This window comes from Pipistrellus hanaki (genome assembly GCF_964339955.1).
Source record: "Pipistrellus hanaki genome assembly, chromosome: 11".
NCBI lineage: Eukaryota > Metazoa > Chordata > Mammalia > Chiroptera > Vespertilionidae > Pipistrellus > Pipistrellus hanaki.
The window spans coordinates 26648325-26664798 of record NC_140513.1 but is presented as its reverse complement, the minus strand read 5'-3'; the positions used below and the strand labels follow the sequence as shown (position 1 = coordinate 26664798).

The 16474-nt window shown below is 49.4% G+C and overlaps 1 protein-coding gene across 1 annotated transcript; it reads right to left on the bottom strand.

Annotated features, from left to right (window-relative positions):
• Positions 1–367: 367 nt before the first annotated feature.
• On the bottom strand, positions 368–15497 carry LOC311630285 (putative protein SPATA31F2P; the record flags this gene model as incomplete). Its single annotated transcript, XM_084899149.1, has 2 exons — positions 368–432; positions 14126–15497. 2 exons carry the CDS (start codon positions 15495–15497, stop codon positions 368–370), a joined length of 1437 nt encoding a protein of 478 aa, XP_084755275.1.
• Between the last annotated feature and the right edge of the window lie 977 nt (positions 15498–16474).

Here is a 16474-nt window from a genome sequence, read left to right as displayed (position 1 = left end):
CTGTGCCTCTGAGGTATGGATCATCATGCCATGGTGACCAGCTCTGGCCTTCTGAAGCCCTTCCCGTGCTCGCTGCAGAGGACACCACAAAATTCTAGGGAGGGAAGCTCAGGCCACTGACCACCTTCCATGGAGGATAGTGGCTTCTCCACTAAATTACTTCTTCTGTTAAACACTGGGCTCTGGAGCATAGGGACCACGTCTGTCCATTTCTGTACCTGCTCACCGCAGCCCACACGGCGAGGACAACAAGCACAGGATGAGCTCAGGCATAAACCCCAGGGAGACACTGCTTCCTGCTACAGGGGAGAGGGGACAGGCCCTCTGTGCTTTCCCAACCACCCAAAGCCCAGCGTTCCACCTGGGCTCAGGGGCCCATGGCATAGGCCAGGGCTGCCAGGGAGTTAAGGACAAGCATGGTTCCTGTGTTCACTGCAGGGAGAGAAAAGAGGGGAGGACAGCTGAGTTCAGGTGGGGATGTGAGGAATGAGCCCACTGCAGGCATGTAAGATGCTGGGAACAGAGAGCGCCAGAGCCCTAACAGGTCTGGCTGGGCTTGTGGAGGACTGTCCATTCTCATCTCCAGAGACACGGAGGCCAGGACCCCAAATACTTGGTCTGGATAAGAGCACGGGGGAAAAATAGGGACCTGGGAAGGGGCCAGATCTCAGTTTCCAGAAGGAGGGCTGGGTATTGCCAATTGGCGCCCTTTCCCGCCTTCCCCTCTCCTGCACTATAATTCCTCTGGGTTCATGGCCAAACAAGAAGCATATTGGGGGCTTTCCACTGACAAGGCCAAGCCTGCAGTAGGGGCAGTAGGGGCAAGGCCCTGGGGCAGGCAGGCAGGCCCATGGGAATCCAGATGGCAGCGGGAAGGAAAGGGAAGGGAAGGAAAGCCATTGCTGTGTGAACAGTGCTAGCAGCTGGCGTGCATCAGGGGAGAGGGCCAGGCTACAGTGAGAGGCCAGGCAGAATTGCATACCAGGCCATATAGATACAAAAAAAGAGCAATTGCCGAAACCAGTTTGGTCAGTGGATAGAGCATTGGTCTGCGGACTGAAAGGTCCCAGGTTCGATTCTAGTCAGGGGCATGTACATTGGTTGCGGGCACATTCCCAGTAGGGGGTGTGCAGGAAGCAGTTGATCGATGTTTCTCTCTCATCAATGTTTCTAACTTTCTATTCCTCTCTCTTCCCTTCTGTAAAAAAATCAATAAAATATATCAAAAAAACAAAAACAGAACAATGTCAAATAAAAATTAGTTCAGAGTTACAAGAGACATGTCCAGGAAACACAGCTACCCAGACTGGGAACAGCCTGAGTTTGTTACGATCACACAGGCACAGGCACAGGCCCAGGCACACGTGCAGACACAAAGACAGCCTTGCACACATGCACACAGACACACCCATCTTGCAGACCCACAGACACAAATGCAGTGCAAACCCACCCCTCAAAGCTGCTCTCCTCCATAAAGCCTCCTCCCCACCTCAGACCAGGACTGCTTGTCCTTTCTCTAAACGCTGCTTGGACATTTCTGCCCTTCGCTTGTGCTTGAACAAGGATCGTCTCACATCCCAACAACTTGGCCGTCTGCTTTCAAAGAACTGTCCAGATAAGCAGCCCCACCATCCATCCATCCATCCATCCATCCATCCATCCATCCCCACCGGTGTCCCCAGTTTACTGCAGAGTCCGGACCCCCCAGCCTCTCTGACACAGCTGACACGGACTCAAAGGAAAGAGTGAACCAGACAGACACAGCCTGTCAAGGTAATGCTGGTGGGTGTTACCCCAGTCACCTCCACCTGGCCCTCTGCTTTCCACCTCCAACTGCAACCACTGCATCATGCTAGTCCAGCAGAGCCCTAACCCAGGCTGCTACCCATTGAGTAAAATCGGCGCTAGGCACACAAATATCACACACTCGGGAAGGTTTGGGGTCATTTGTGTCCAGGAACTCAGAGGCTCCTTCAGTAACAGCTGCACAGTCATCAGGGCAGCGTGTCCCTGGAGGGCTCTGAGCTCCTCTGAAAGCCCAGGAGCACCCAGGCGCCCAGGCCTCTGACCTGTGTTATCGCGCCCACAGTAGCCCGAGCACCCAAGCTCTGTTCCGGGACGAGCCCAGCCTCTGAGCTGGAATTCCTGCCATACCCCTCCCAGCTCCTGCCTGTCAAACTGGGAGCATCTGTTGCCCTGAAGCCCCCCAGCAGGCTCGAGCACATGTGCATGGGGCCTGGGGCCAGAGGGATGTGACCACTTCTCAGTGTGGGGCTTTCCAGACTCTTGCAGCACCACACCTAGACCTCTCCGCCAGAGCCTGGCCCATGGACCTGTCTTTTTTAAAAAAAATTTAAAAAAATATTTTATTGATTTTTCTTTCAGAGAGGAAGGGAGAGGGATAGAGAGCTAGAAACATCGATGATGAGAGAAACATCAACCAGCTGCCTCTTGCACACCTCCCACTGGGGATGTGCCCACAACCAATGTACAGGCCCTTGACCGGAATCAAACCTGGGACCTTTCAGTCCGCAGGCCAACGCTCTATCCACTGAGCCAAACCGGTTTTGGCTTTTTTTTAAAAAAATTAATAAATCTTTATTGTTCAGATTATTACAATTGTTCCTCTTTTTATCCTCATAGCTCCCCTTCATCCGCTTCCCATCCTACCCTCTGCCGTTACCCACCCCCCCACTGTCCTCATCCATAGGTGTTCAATTTTTGTCCAGTCTCTTCCCGCACCCCCCACAGTCCTTACCCCCCACCCAAGAATTGTCAGTCTGGAGTTCAGTGCAGTCGGGAGCTTTTGTCTCCCTCCCACTTAAGAAAGCCAGCCACGAACTCAGTTGCCAGTCCTCCTCATGCATGTCTCAGTACCTCTGCCTCCTGCAGCTCCTCTGAGTCTCAGTGTGATTTTCTCTTTCCTTCTAGTTGTAGAATTTCCACTCAGCCAGCCTTCCTGTGGTTCTGGATGATGTCCATTTTTTCTTTTAGTTGTAGTTTTGAAATTAGTGTGCCAAGTATCAGTTTAGCTGTTTACCTATGCTGCAGCCATCTTATCCCCCCTCCCCCCTCCACCCCCTAGGACCTGTCTTAAAGAGGTAGTGGGCCCTGTGACACTGTGGGCAAGTAGGGGTGAATTAGCACACCTTCTCTCCCCGAATTCAGGCTCTTCATCTGCTAAAAATGCAATGGGGCCAAAACCGGTTTGGCTCAGTGGATAGAGTGTCAGCCTGCGGACTGAAAGGTCCTGGGTTCGATTCCAGTCAGGGCATGTACCTTGGTTGCGGGCACATCCCCAGTAGGGGGTGTGCAAGAGGCAGCTGGTCAATGTTTCTCTCACATCGATATTTCTAGCTCTCTATCCCTCTCTCTTCCTCTTTGTAAAAAATCAATAAAATATATTTAAAAAAATAAATAAATAAAAATGCAGTGGGATTATTTACAAGGGCAAGTGGAAACTGTTCCACAGACTGAGCTAGGGGAGGAAAAGGGATCCAGGGAACTTCTCTCCCTCGGTTGGTTCTATAAAGATGCAGAGCTGCGGAGAAGCTGCAGCTGTCTAATGGGCTGGAACCACCTCATCCCACGTGTTAAATGTAAATTACCCTTACGTGCTTTCAATTGATGTGGCAGTGGCAGATATTTGTAAAGGACCAAAAAATGTAGAACATGGAAGTAATGAAGCAAAAGAAACTTCTGAAAAAAATGAAACGGGAAAGCAACCCAAGCCACTGGGTTTCACAGGTAGAAAAAGGAGCTCCCGGTTTTCCTGACAGACACTGCTCTTATCCGCAGGGCCCCAGCAGTGTGTGCATGCTATGGTACTGTGTAACGATGGCCGCGGTGGTTTAAAACAGCTCCCAATTCATTGTCTCAGTCTCCGTGGATCAGGAGTCTAGCTTAGGCCTCTGGTTATGGTCTCACACGCTGTAATTAAGATACTTGGGTGAAGGTATGGCTTGGTGAGCTCTTGAGAGAGCCCAAGTCGTGTGCGACAGTCTCTGGGGTGGCCGAGGTGCAGAGGAATGCTGACCTGGAGGTCCTGGGGCCTGTGGGTGGGGGAGGGGTTGGGAGGTACACACAGCTGACTTGGCCTTTACCTCTGCAGATGAGTTCACAACGAACACACCCTATCACCATATGGAGAGCCTGAATCCGGGGAGAGAAGGTGTGTTAATTAACCCCTGCTCGCCCACAGTGTCACAAGGCCCACTGCCTCTTTAAGACAGGTCCGTGGGCGGAGAGGTCTAGGTGTGGTGCTGCAAGAGTCTGGAAAGCCCCACACTGAGAAGTGGTCACATCCCTCTGGCCCCAGGCCCCATGCACATTTGCTCGAGCCTGCTGGGGGCTTCAGAGCAACAGATGCTCCCAGTTTGACAGGCAGGAGCTGGGAGGGGTATGGCAGGAATTTCAGCTCAGAGGCTGGGCTCATCCCGGAACAGAGCTTGGGTGCTCGGGGCTACTGTGGGCGCGATAACACAGGTCAGAGGCCTGGGTGCCTGGGTGCTCCTGGGCTCTCAGAGGAGCTCAGAGCCCTCCAGGGACACGCTGCCCTGGTGACTGTGCAGCTGTTACTGAAGGAGCCTCTGAGTTCCTGAGCACAAATGACCCCAAACCTTCCCGAGTGTGTGATATTTGTGTGCCTAGCGCCGATTTTACTCAATGGATAGCAACCTGGGTTAGGGCTCTGCTGGACTAGCATGATGCAGTGGTTGCAGTTGGAGGTGGAAAGCACAGGGCCAGGTGGAGGTGACTGGGGTAACACCCACCAGCATTACCTTGACAGGCTGTGTCTGTCTGGTTCACTCTTTCCTTTGAGTCCGTGTCAGCTGTGTCAGAGAGGCTGGGGGGTCCGGACTCTGCAGTAAACTGGGGACACCGGTGGGGATGGATGGATGGATGGATGGATGGATGGATGGATGGGGCTGCTGATCTGGACAGTTCTTTGAAAGCAGACAGCCAAGTTGTTGGGATGTGAGACGATCCTTGTTCAAGCACAAGCGAAGGGCAGAAATGTCCAAGCAGCGTTTAGAGGAAAGACAAGCAGTCCTGGTGTGAGGTGGGGAGGAGGCTTTATGGAGGAGAGCAGCTTTGAGGGGTGGGTTTGCACTGCATTTGTGTCTGTGGGTCTGCAAGATGGGTGTGTCTGTGTGCATGTGTGCAAGGCTGTCTTTGTGTCTGCACGTGTGCCTGTGCCTGTGCCTGTGCCTGTGTGATCGTAACAAACTCAGGCTGTTCCCAGTCTGGGTAGCTGTGTTTCCTGGACATGTCTCTTGTAACTCTGAACTAATTTCTATGTGACATTGTTCTGTTTTTGTTTGTTTGTTTGTTTTGGTTTTGGTTTTTAAATATATTTTATTCATTTTTTACAGAGAGGAAGAGTGAGGAATAGAGAGTTAGAAACATTGATGAGAGAGAAACATCGTGCCTTCTGCACACCCCCTAATGGGGATGTGCCCTCAACCAAGGTACATGCCCTTGACCTTTCAGTCCACAGGCCGACACACTATCCACTGAGCCGAACTGGTGTCGGAAATTGTTCTGTTTTGTATCGGTGTGGCCCATGTCTGTGTCTGTGTGACTTCGGCCGTGTGTGAGGTTCTGCCTGGCCTCTCACTGTAGCCTGGCCCTCTCCCCTGATGCACGCCAGCTGCTAGCACTGTTCACACAGCAATGGCTTCCCTTCCCTTTCCTTCCCGCTGCCATCTGGATTCCCATGGGCCTAACTGCCTGCCCAGGGCCTTGCCCCTACTGCCCCTACTGCAGGCTTGGCCTTGTCAGTGGAAAGCCCCCAATATGCTTCTTGTTTGGCCATGAACCCAGAGGAATTATAGTGCAGGAGAGGGGAAGGCGGGAAAGGGCGCCAATTGGCAATACCCAGCCCTCCTTCTGGAAACTGAGATCTGGCCCCTTCCCAGGTCCCTATTTTCCCCCCGTGCTCTTATCCAGACCAAGTATTTGGGGTCCTGGCCTCCGTGTCTCTGGAGATGAGAATGGACAGTTGTCCACAAGCCCAGCCAGACCTGTTAGGGCTCTGGCGCTCTCTGTTCCCAGCATCTTACATGCCTGCAGTGGGCTCATTCCTCACATCCCCACCTGAACTCAGCTGTCCTCCCCTCTTTTCTCTCCCTGCAGTGAACACAGGAACCGTGCTTGTCCTTAACTCCCTGGCAGCCCTGGCCTATGCCATGGGCCCCTGAGCCCAGGTGGAACGCTGGGCTTTGGGTGGTTGGGAAAGCAGGAAGCAGTGTCTCCCTGGGGTTTATGCCTGAGCTCATCCTGTGCTTGTTGTCCTCGCTGTGTGGGCTGGGGTGAGCAGGTACAGAAATGGACAGACGTGGTCCCTATGCTCCAGAGCCCAGTGTTTAACAGAAGAAGTAATTTAGTGGAGAAGCCACTATCCTCCATGGAAGGTGGTCAGTGGCCTGAGCTTCCCTCCCTAGAATTTTGTGGTGTCCTCTGCAGCGAGCACGGGAAGGGCTTCAGAAGGCCAGAGCCCTCACCATGGCATGATGATCCATACCTCAGAGGCGCAGAGGTGAGCTCCAGTGTTTGTAAACAAGCATCGATACATTTCTAGCACCTACCACCAATTCTGTAGTAGTAAATTCTTGAGTTTTTGCCTTTCATCAGGTTTTTGTTTTCTTCTAAATTTCTCTCTCTTGAGCCTAGGGGGTGCTTGTGAATAGTGGTGGTGCTAGGGTTATGCGATGGGATGATCAAGGCTCTCTCAAGACCCTATATGAGTCATAGGTTCTGATCCTGTCTTTTCTCAGCTCTTGACTTTAATGAGAATTAAGAATCCTGAAGGTCTTGATTCTAGCTCATCTTTCTTCTCCGATCCCCTTGTTACTGGATTTGACAGCATCACCAGCGCTGGCATGTGGCAGGTAGGTTTCATGGGAAGGTTCTGCTCTACTCTAAAGCAGGATGTGTGCACATTAACCTCTGTCTCCCACCTGGTGCTGCTGTGACTTCTCTGGGTCATTCCCTTCATTCTGGGCCTCATGTCTCCTTGCTCTGTGGCACTCTGCCCAGTTCCCACCAGGCAGGGAGGATGTGCCTGTCACAACCCCTGATGTTCTTTGGGGATGCTTTAGGAAAACACCTGAGGGTGTTGGCTCAGCAGGGGTGCCTTCTTGTCCTGGAGGCCACATTAGGAGGGCGGCCCCATCCTTTAAGCACAGAATCGCCACTCAGAGGAGGGACACATTCCTGCTTTTCCCCCATCCTGGCTTTTCTGCTTGTAAGTGCTGGGCCTTACGCAGAGGAAGGGAGTCCTGCCACAACCTTCTCTTCATTTGGTGGAATGTTGAGTGGTCCTGGGTTTCCTTAGGAATCAGTGAGGCAGGGGCATAGGAAGTCCCTGCCTCACTTGTACTGAAGGAAGCATAGGAAGTCCCCCCCAACACATCATAACGAAGTGACGGCACTTCCTATGCTTCCTCCAGCTCTTGGCTGCTCGGCAGTAGGTCAGAAGGTGGGGATGCAGAGGTGCCACCTTCTGGGAGATAAGAGGTGTCCACATCAGAGGTCCATCCTATTTACTCAGGGCAGCCTCTTTGTCTTTCTGTTTTCTAGTTCTCTCCTCCCTACTCCCAGGCTCCATTGCCCCTTGCTGAGCACTAGATGCCACACCTGCCCTCTTTCTGGGCTCCATGCATCCAGAACTTCTCTCCTGCTGCTTCCGTCTTCTAAGAGCACCTGCTTCACACACATGATCAGCAACTTCAACCATGGTATTTTAATTTTATTTTTAAAAATATATTTTTTTTATTGATTTCAGAGAGGAGGGAAGAGGGAAGGAGAGAGAGAACACCAATGATGAGAGAGAATCATTGATCAGTTGCCTCCTGCACGCCCCACACTGGGGAATGAGGCAGCCACCCGGGCATGTGCCCTGACCAGGAGTCAAACCATGACCCCCTGGTTCATAGGTTGACACTTAACCACTGGACCACACCAGCCAGCCTTCAAACCATCTTTTTTATGCCCACCTGGACTCTCAGTTTGACACACACTACCTAAGCTTTGATGGTCGCAATGGTAACTTCCAGAATCCATCTTCACCTCTGGCTTTTGGGTTTTGTTCTTCCCTTCCTCCACCCACTGCCATGGTCCCTTCCAGCTCTTCTCTCACCCTTTTTGGTTTCTGTACAAACTCTCTTAGAAGTGAGAGAAACCTTTATTCTAAGCTAAAAGAAAGTCTTTCCTCATTTGTGCTACCTTCTTTCTACTTACAAGCAGCAAAGTGTCCGAGCTTTAGCCAAGGCCATCTCTTGGATTCGGCCTTCACTCCTATCCCTTACCTTTACATCACATTGCTCTAACAGTTCTTGCCTTGCTCTCCTGCATTATCATTTTTATTCCCCCTGACTGCATCAGTTCGAGAAACATTCAGCATACTATGTCTCTCACCTTAAGAAACAAACAAACACAAAACCCTCTCTGGTTCACACTTCCTCCTACAGCTGTTTCCTCATTTTCTGTTCCTCTGTGGAGCCAACCTCCTTGAAAGAATTGATTATACTTTCTATCACCAATCGTTCTCTTTTGAATTTACTACAGTCACATCTCCACCTGACCTGAGCCAGTTCTTTTCAACGTGATGAATGATCTCTGTTTCTAAACCTAACCGTCAAATCTGAGTCCTCATCTCTTTTGGCCAATTCATAACTTTTTATGCATTCTCCTTGCAATACTTTCCTGTTTTGGCTTCCAGTATTATATATATTCTTCTAGTTTTTCTCCCTTCTTGGCTTCTCAGTCTCCTCTGCTTGCTTCCCTCTTCCCAATTTCTTAACATTTGGGATGTTTCAGAGCCCAGTCCTTAGATCGCTCCTTCTTTCACACTCATTCCCTAGCTGTTCTTATCTGGCCTCTTGGTTTTATATACATCAGTCAAGCAGTCAGTCAACCAACTAATCATCTATAGTCTCAGGAAGAAGCAGGGAGATTAATTAGTGCAATAATTGCAGCAGTAGAGGAAGTAAGAAGTGGTAATGTTCTGAATTCATTTTGAAGGTGAGATGACAAGATTTTCTGATGAATTGGAGGTGGATTATTAAAAGAAAATACATTAAAGATGACGCCAATGTTTTTTGCCTTGACAACTGTCAAGAGACAGGTGCCATTAACAGATGTGTGAATTATTACAATTGGAGCAGTTTTGGTGTTCGTGATTGGGTGGAGGTGTGGAGGTATAGGGAATCAGTAGTTCACTTTTGAGATAAATATTGGACATCCAAGTATACATGTTAATTAGATAATTTGGGCATGTGAGACTATCTACCCTATAAATAATTATCTCCATGGAAGCAAGACCTGTATTTTGGTGACTGTTGTGTGTGGCATCATCCATGGCACATAGTAAGAACTTAAATACTTTAATTATTGTATACAAGATGCCTCTAAAGGTCATTTTTACTGTTACCTCGTTATGTGACCCCTAGGGTTCTCTTCATCAGCTGAGTACTTCCTCCTGCGGCAGGACCCCACACACCATAGCACTCACACACATGGATGTAATAATTTATCTACCTCCGCAGCCCAGACTTTAGACTCTATTATTAATAAGGTGTTACTATTACTAATAAGGTGCCACCCTACCCTAAACCCTGGGTATACAAGACACTAATAGTAATTACTCAGGAAAGAAAGGATAAAAACAATAACAAAAACAAAACTGAACTATAAGTAGAGGCAGTAAAAACAGGAAAGGGGACAACTTAAGAGACACCAAAATTGGAAACCAGTGACTGATTTGATGTATGGGGGAAAATGGATGTGCAGTGATACTATTCCCTGACACTGGAAAATAACGTGATGGGGTGGAAGGCATTTGGAAATTTTGAATTAATTTACATTGTCTTAGGAACAAGATTGGCTCCTGCCCAGTTACTGGCACTATAGTTGGGACTCAGAGGAAAGACTAGCATAGAGAAGTGGCTTTGGGAATCACCAGTACTTTAATAGTAATTGAAGTTTAGGGTATGGATGTCCAGCTATATCCCTCTTTCCAAGATGAAGAAAGTGGAGCAGAGTCCCAGGTGTAGGTGATGCAGAAATGAGACCGCAGTAGGGGGTCATAGGCAAGCAGACTGAAGCTCAGTAATGTTAAATAACTTGTCAAATGTCAGAGTTAGGATTCTAACTTACAATTTTTTTCCACATTCCATCTTGTGATTTTGACCTTAAAATCTGCATCCTCTCCAAGGGTCACACATTTGGGCTGAAAATCATGAAAACACATGCTCGAGAATTTTGTAATGTTTTCCTGGTGGTGTAGTTTTGCTGCCCTTTGTTCATGTTTATCATCTGTCTCTGAAATCATTCTCCATCCACTTCAGCCAGAAGTTACCTTCTAAAGCTGACCCAAGTATTTCACTGAAACTTAAGCTTATATTGAGTAGAACAAGCACAGCCTTGAGCTATGCTGTTCTGCTATAGCCTCCTTAAGGGTCCAGGGTCTCAGTATTCCTTCCAGGGAGACCAATACCTGCTCCATCCCAGTTAACTAGAGAAGGTAGGACAAGATCCACTTCGTCCACTTCACACCTCTTCAGGAGGTCAAGAGAACATGAGTATGATGGCCACTGTTAAGAGATCCATTCCGTGCGGTACTACAGAGGCTACTGGTGGTGGTAGGTTACCTATTTGGTGATGGTTCTGGGGGTTAGAGATGAAAGTGTAGATAGCCGAAACCGATTTGGCTCAGTGGATAGAGCGTCGGCCTGCGGACTGAAGGGTCCCAGGTTCAATTCCGGACAAGGGCATGTACCTTGGTTGCGGGCACATCCCCGGTAGGGAGTGTGCAAGAGGCAGCTGATTGATGTTTCTCTCTCATTGATGTTTCTATCTATCTATCCCTCTCTCTTCCTCGCTGTAAAAAATCAATAAAATAAAAAAATAAAAATAAAACGTGTAGACCAACTGAACAGAAAGCAGGAAAGAGCACTATATGTCTCAGTGTGACAAGTTATTTGGGAGGCCTCCTGAAATAGGTCTACATGAGGAACTTCATTGAGTCTCTGTGTGAGGGAGTGGACAAGATATATATTTTTTTGTGTTTTTTTTTTGTTTTGTTTTGTTTTGTTGTGTTTTTTGTGGAGATGGGAGTGTGTGTGGGCTTACATTTCTTAAAAGCTGCTTACAGATCTCAGCATGCCTCTCGGCCTTTCTCTTGGGTTTCAGCATTTCATATCAAGGGTTTCAGAGAATTTCACATTATATGTCCATTAATGATAAACAGTTATTTCTCTGGAATAGAAAATTTGGACAGTCTCAGAGAGGGCAATTCCAGTTTTGTTCTGAGCAAAAGCTATCTTGTTGCTAGAGACTCATGTGTATACCATTACATTCTAGATTCTGGCCACTTTCTGTGGTTGGTTAATGGCACAAATTACTTTCCAAAAGCCTTTAAAGCCTTTAAACTTTGAAAGTCAAGGTGAATAGTTCTGGTGCTTTTATGAAATGCGATGGGACATTAATATATGGGAAAGGATGACAGGAATCAGGCGTGAGATATAAGATGAAACCGTTTCCACAGTACATAAATCTCAAGGCAAAAGGCAAAGAGTTAGCAGGCTTATATGATTCAGCCTTTCATTGGCGAAAGGACGGGAGTCACCATCTGGGGAAGTCACCAAAGGAGGCAACTAGGTAGGTCCTGGGAAGGGGATATAGCTAAGTTCAACACCATGTAATATACATGAAATACATTAAAGTCTATCTATCTATGTATGATTTTTCCCCCCAACAAGACAAGGTTGGTGGAAAAGAAGAAAGTGGAGCAGAATCCCAGGCGTAGGTGATGTAGAAATGAGACAGCAATAGTGCCAAGTACAAGCTGCTGGTGGTAACTTGACAAGCCCAGACCGTTAGCAAACCCCTTCAGTTTGTGGTTCCTTGCCAGGACTCACTTCCCTTTGTAACACCACATGCAAGCAGATTGAAGCTCAGATTTAATTAATTCCCCGCAAAGCACTTGGGCCTTGGTTGGCCTTCTGGCTTTAGGTTCTTGTGAGTACAAATCAAATTGGTTTTGTTCCCTTACACAGCCTGGTCAGAACATGTCAGTTTCTGTCCCAAATACTCAGACCTCTGTTTGTCTATATGCTCCCCTCCCTGCCTTCCTCCTACCTGCCCTTGGGGATGGGAAACAAGCCCCTCTCCATATCCTAGTGGGATCTTCATTGCAGGATTCACTCCATGTAGATGGCAGGCAGTGGAGGTGGGATATAGGCAAGAGAGCTACAGCAGCCTCCCAGATGAGTTCTCCAGAAAGATCTAACCAATAACCAAGAGGGAGCAGAGAGGGAGAGATTCTAACATTTACTTTGGACATTACATCACATTAGCTACGTGCTTTTTTTTTTTTTTTTAATATATTTTATTGATTTTTTTACAGAGAGGAAGAGAGAGGGATAGAAAGCTAGAAACATCGATGAGAGAGAGACATCGATCAGCTGCCTCTTGCACACCTCCTACTGGGGATATGCCCACAACCAAGGTACATGCCCTTGACCAGAATCAAACCCGGGACCCTTCAGTCCCCAAGCCGACGCTCTATCCATTGAACCAAACCGGTCTCAGCAGCTATGTGCTTTTGATAAACACAAAGCCCCTTCTCAAGGTTGGATCACGGTGACACTTCTCTAAAAAGGTCCTCTCCAGATATGGCCATATATAAAAGTCACCAGTGAATTTTGCCTATGGGATTCCTCTCCACTCCTCCTTGTCAGAACTATCCTCATGTCCATATTGGTTCTCTGGGCCCAAGGAAACCATGGGAAACCATACTAGAATTTAAGTCTGATCTTTCCCTTCAATGCACCTTAAATGAGAGTCTTCCTTTTCTGCTCAAGTCCCTTTATCCACTGTCCAGGGTGGGGCTTGGAGGAGTGGTATAGAATGCTGACCCCACATAAATGTGGATTAAAGCTCTTTCCCTAGATAGAAATGACATTTTAGCTCCCCTCACGCTTTCCCTTATCACGCAACAGTGGAGGGAAGAAACAGACAGACAATTATTTGCTTAGAGATACAGACTGTACTTTGGGTGGAGTGCTGTCTGTCCCATTGCACATTAATGAAAAGGACAGTAGCTGCCCATTCAAGGGATGAAGACCTGAAGGAGCCTACAAAGTCCTTTGATTGTGCTAGATCTCCTTGAGCAGGCCAACATTTCCTTAGAGATAAGAGTTGAGAACTGGTGTGGGATCCAGGCTGGGTAGCACAAGCCACTCAAGGAAAGTGCCAAAGGCAGTGGTGGGGTGGCCTAAGCCTGAGGCAGATGGGAGTTGATGGGAGCAGGAGCAGAGGAGCTTACTGTGTGGGGAATGGGAGCCTGCCAAGGAGGCCAGGCCCACCTGCTTCTCAGTCAGGGGAGACTGGGCTTTGGGGTCCCCTCTTATCTGCATCTTTGTCTTAGTTTGCTCCGTGGGACTTTTGGCTGGAGCCAGCCTCTTTGCTCCATGTTCTTTGCTGGAGGGGGCCACTTGCACAGCTGCCACAAACATGGATTCCTTGTGCTCTTTGCCTTTTGCCTTGAGGCTTATATACTGCAGAAAGGATTTCATCTTATATCTCAATTTTGATTCCGGAGAGCTGGGCCTCTTGCCAGTATGGGCTGGCATCACCGACCCCTGCAATACCTGACCTTGCGAAGTTTGGCCCTGTAATGACTTAGGCTGAATGAGTCGGGGCAGGACAGGCTGGGCCTGTGACGCCTGGGGCCCAGCAGGCTGGGCATTCTCAGGAGTCCTCGCTCCCCGGAGGCTGACATTGAGCCTGGCTCGATTGTCTTGCAGGTCATCCTTCTTAGATTCCTTCCTACCAAGGACTCCTGGAAGGAGGTCTGGGGGCTTAAGCTGAGGGCGATGCTGGGAACTGTGCTGACAGAGAGCACCAAGGTGAAAGCCATGTCTCTGTAGCCAAGGTCTTTGGGATATCCTGTTCAGAAGCATCCCTTTTGACTGCTGGGCTCCAGCAGGGTAGCCTTTTTTTCTTATAGAGGGGAGCACAAACCATGCATCTCCTTCTCCACGTTTTCCTGGTGATTTGGGTTTCCTTGGGTTTTCTTGCTTTTCAGTCAGCATGGGGACTGGGGCTGAGGACTTGCTCTTGTCAGGGCTTTGGGACTCAGGGATCTGGGACTCCTCCAGGCCGGGGTGGTCCACACTGGCCTCCAGCTGCACATCAAGCACTGAGCCCTGTGTCATGTCTCTACAGGGTTGGGTCACCTTGGAGGGCCCATGGGCAGATTGGGCCAGGTAATAAAGAGGATTCAGCCCTGACAAGAAGGCCAGATACTTGTGCCTGAAAATCATCTCCAGTTTCTCAAGGACTTCCTTGGACAGGGCTTGAGGTAGCTTACGAGGCTCAGTGACTGCATCTGGGGAGATCTGTTGCTGCTGATCAAGGCCTGTTGGCATCCAGGGCCTAGCTTTCTGTTGTAGGTCAGGGTGGGTTGCTGCCTGTAGTTCTGGGAGCTTGCTTTCTGGGATGCCCCCAGGAATTAGGCCCTCACCAGACCAATACACGTGGGCAGGGACCTTACCCTCATGGATCTGCCCACATTTGGAGTTGATGTGGCTCTGCAGTATTGCCTTGACCTCATCAAATAAGTGTGGCATGAGGACTGACACTGAGTCCTTAGAGGGTGAGAAAGGGTCATCAGCGCCAGGAGCCTCTAGGGCTGAATGTTGGGAAACACTCCCCTTGGCTAGGGCTGTGCTGCTCCAGGATGGAGTCTGCTGGTGAGTGGGGGCCAGGAGCAACTGGAAGGACTGCTGGATCATCGGGGGCAGGCCCCAGCGATGGTGAATCAGCTGCCTCTGGAGGTGGAAGTCCAGCAGCCTCCGGGCATGCTCTGACCAGGACAGCTCCCTTGTGAGGGCAGAAGTGGGCTTTCCCGGCCAGGAAGTTTTCACAGTCCGGGGAGACTGGGCTCTGCCACAAGGCTTATAGTGCACGGGGTTCTGGGTGTGCTGAGCTCGCTGGAGAACAGCTGGCAGACCTCCCTGACGCTGGAGCTGCCTCTGCAGCAGGTGACACTCTAAGGCTTCACACTCAGCCAGAGTCAGAAACGGGACATGGATCTGAGCTTGTTGAAGGCCAGATGGCATGACCCAATTTGGGGATCTTGGGGAAGAGGGTGGGGCTGAGTGAGGTGGAGTTTTAGGCAGCAGAGGGGGGAAGGAGAGCTCCTTGAAGAGTAAAGGATCCTCCACGGAGAGCTTGGACACGCTCCCATGTGCGGAGTGATCTTGAGAGCCCAAGGAGGTGTCAGCCAGAGACTCGCTGTGCAGAGAAGGTAAGCCGCAGAATAGCTGGATGTATTTCTGCTGTGAGTGGCTCACTGAGTTGTTAGCCTGTTGCCCGGGAAATATGTTGCGGCTATTTACATCTCTAACAGCTGTAGACGGCAAGTCTAGAGTCACCACGTGGTGTGGGTTTTGCTGGAAGTGGTGTCTTTGTATTGGGTTTATCATGGACCATTCAGAAACCCAGAATGACTGGGTAGCCTGGCCAGCCATATATGAACCCCAGATCTGGTAAGAAATGTTCGCAAATTTCTCTACAGAGAATTTAGCAATATCATTTTGTATGAAAGAAACTGGTTGGCTGTTTAGAGGTTGGTAAAGCAATGGCTCTTTTGGCATCAGCTGCCTCAGGGACTCCTCCACACGTCTGGGTAGCCCCCACCTCTGGAAATGCCTCCATTTTTTTACATGCACCTCAAGGAGCCTCAGGACTTCGGGGCTGGAGAATGGCAGGTAGGAAGGGAGGACAGTGACCACAGGCAAGGCCATAGGATGTGTCAGGGTGGTGCTTTCTTGGTTCAGGATCAGCAGAGGGACCTGGGAATGCAAGGGCAGGTGACCTTGGTTCCCATACACAAGGTTGCAGTTGCTCTTCATAATATTCTGCTGGTTCAATGTACTCCTAGGCTCCTCAAACCTTGAAGAAACTATAGTCTCTGAATCCACTGGAATTTCTTGCACCTGAGATGCCTGCTCTAGCTGGGAGTGTTCAGCCTCACAATCTTTGATGCTATCTGAACTAACCGGCTGTGCCGGTGACAAGGTTAAGGATTTCTGATCCATAAATGGTGACACTGAAGGGGCTGCAGAAGGAAATGAAAGCTCCTTTGGGAGCATGGAATGATACTCTAGACTCTGCTCAAGAGACAAATTGGACTTGGACAACATCTCTACGCAAGAAGAGCCCTCTGACGGTCCTGGTGAAGTGGCAGAGACCGGGCTGTTCTCACCCACAAGCAACCGCTGGATCTCCAGGGCCGCGGCGTTGCAGATTTGGCAGTAGGTGTCGGCACAGAGGAGGCTCCGCACACTGCCCTCCTGAGGAAGCCAGCTGTGGCTGGAAGAGAACACATGGTTACTGTTAACGATGGAGTGACATCTTCCTCTTTGGAAGTTGTGGCCCGAAGAAGATTGATCCTGTCCTA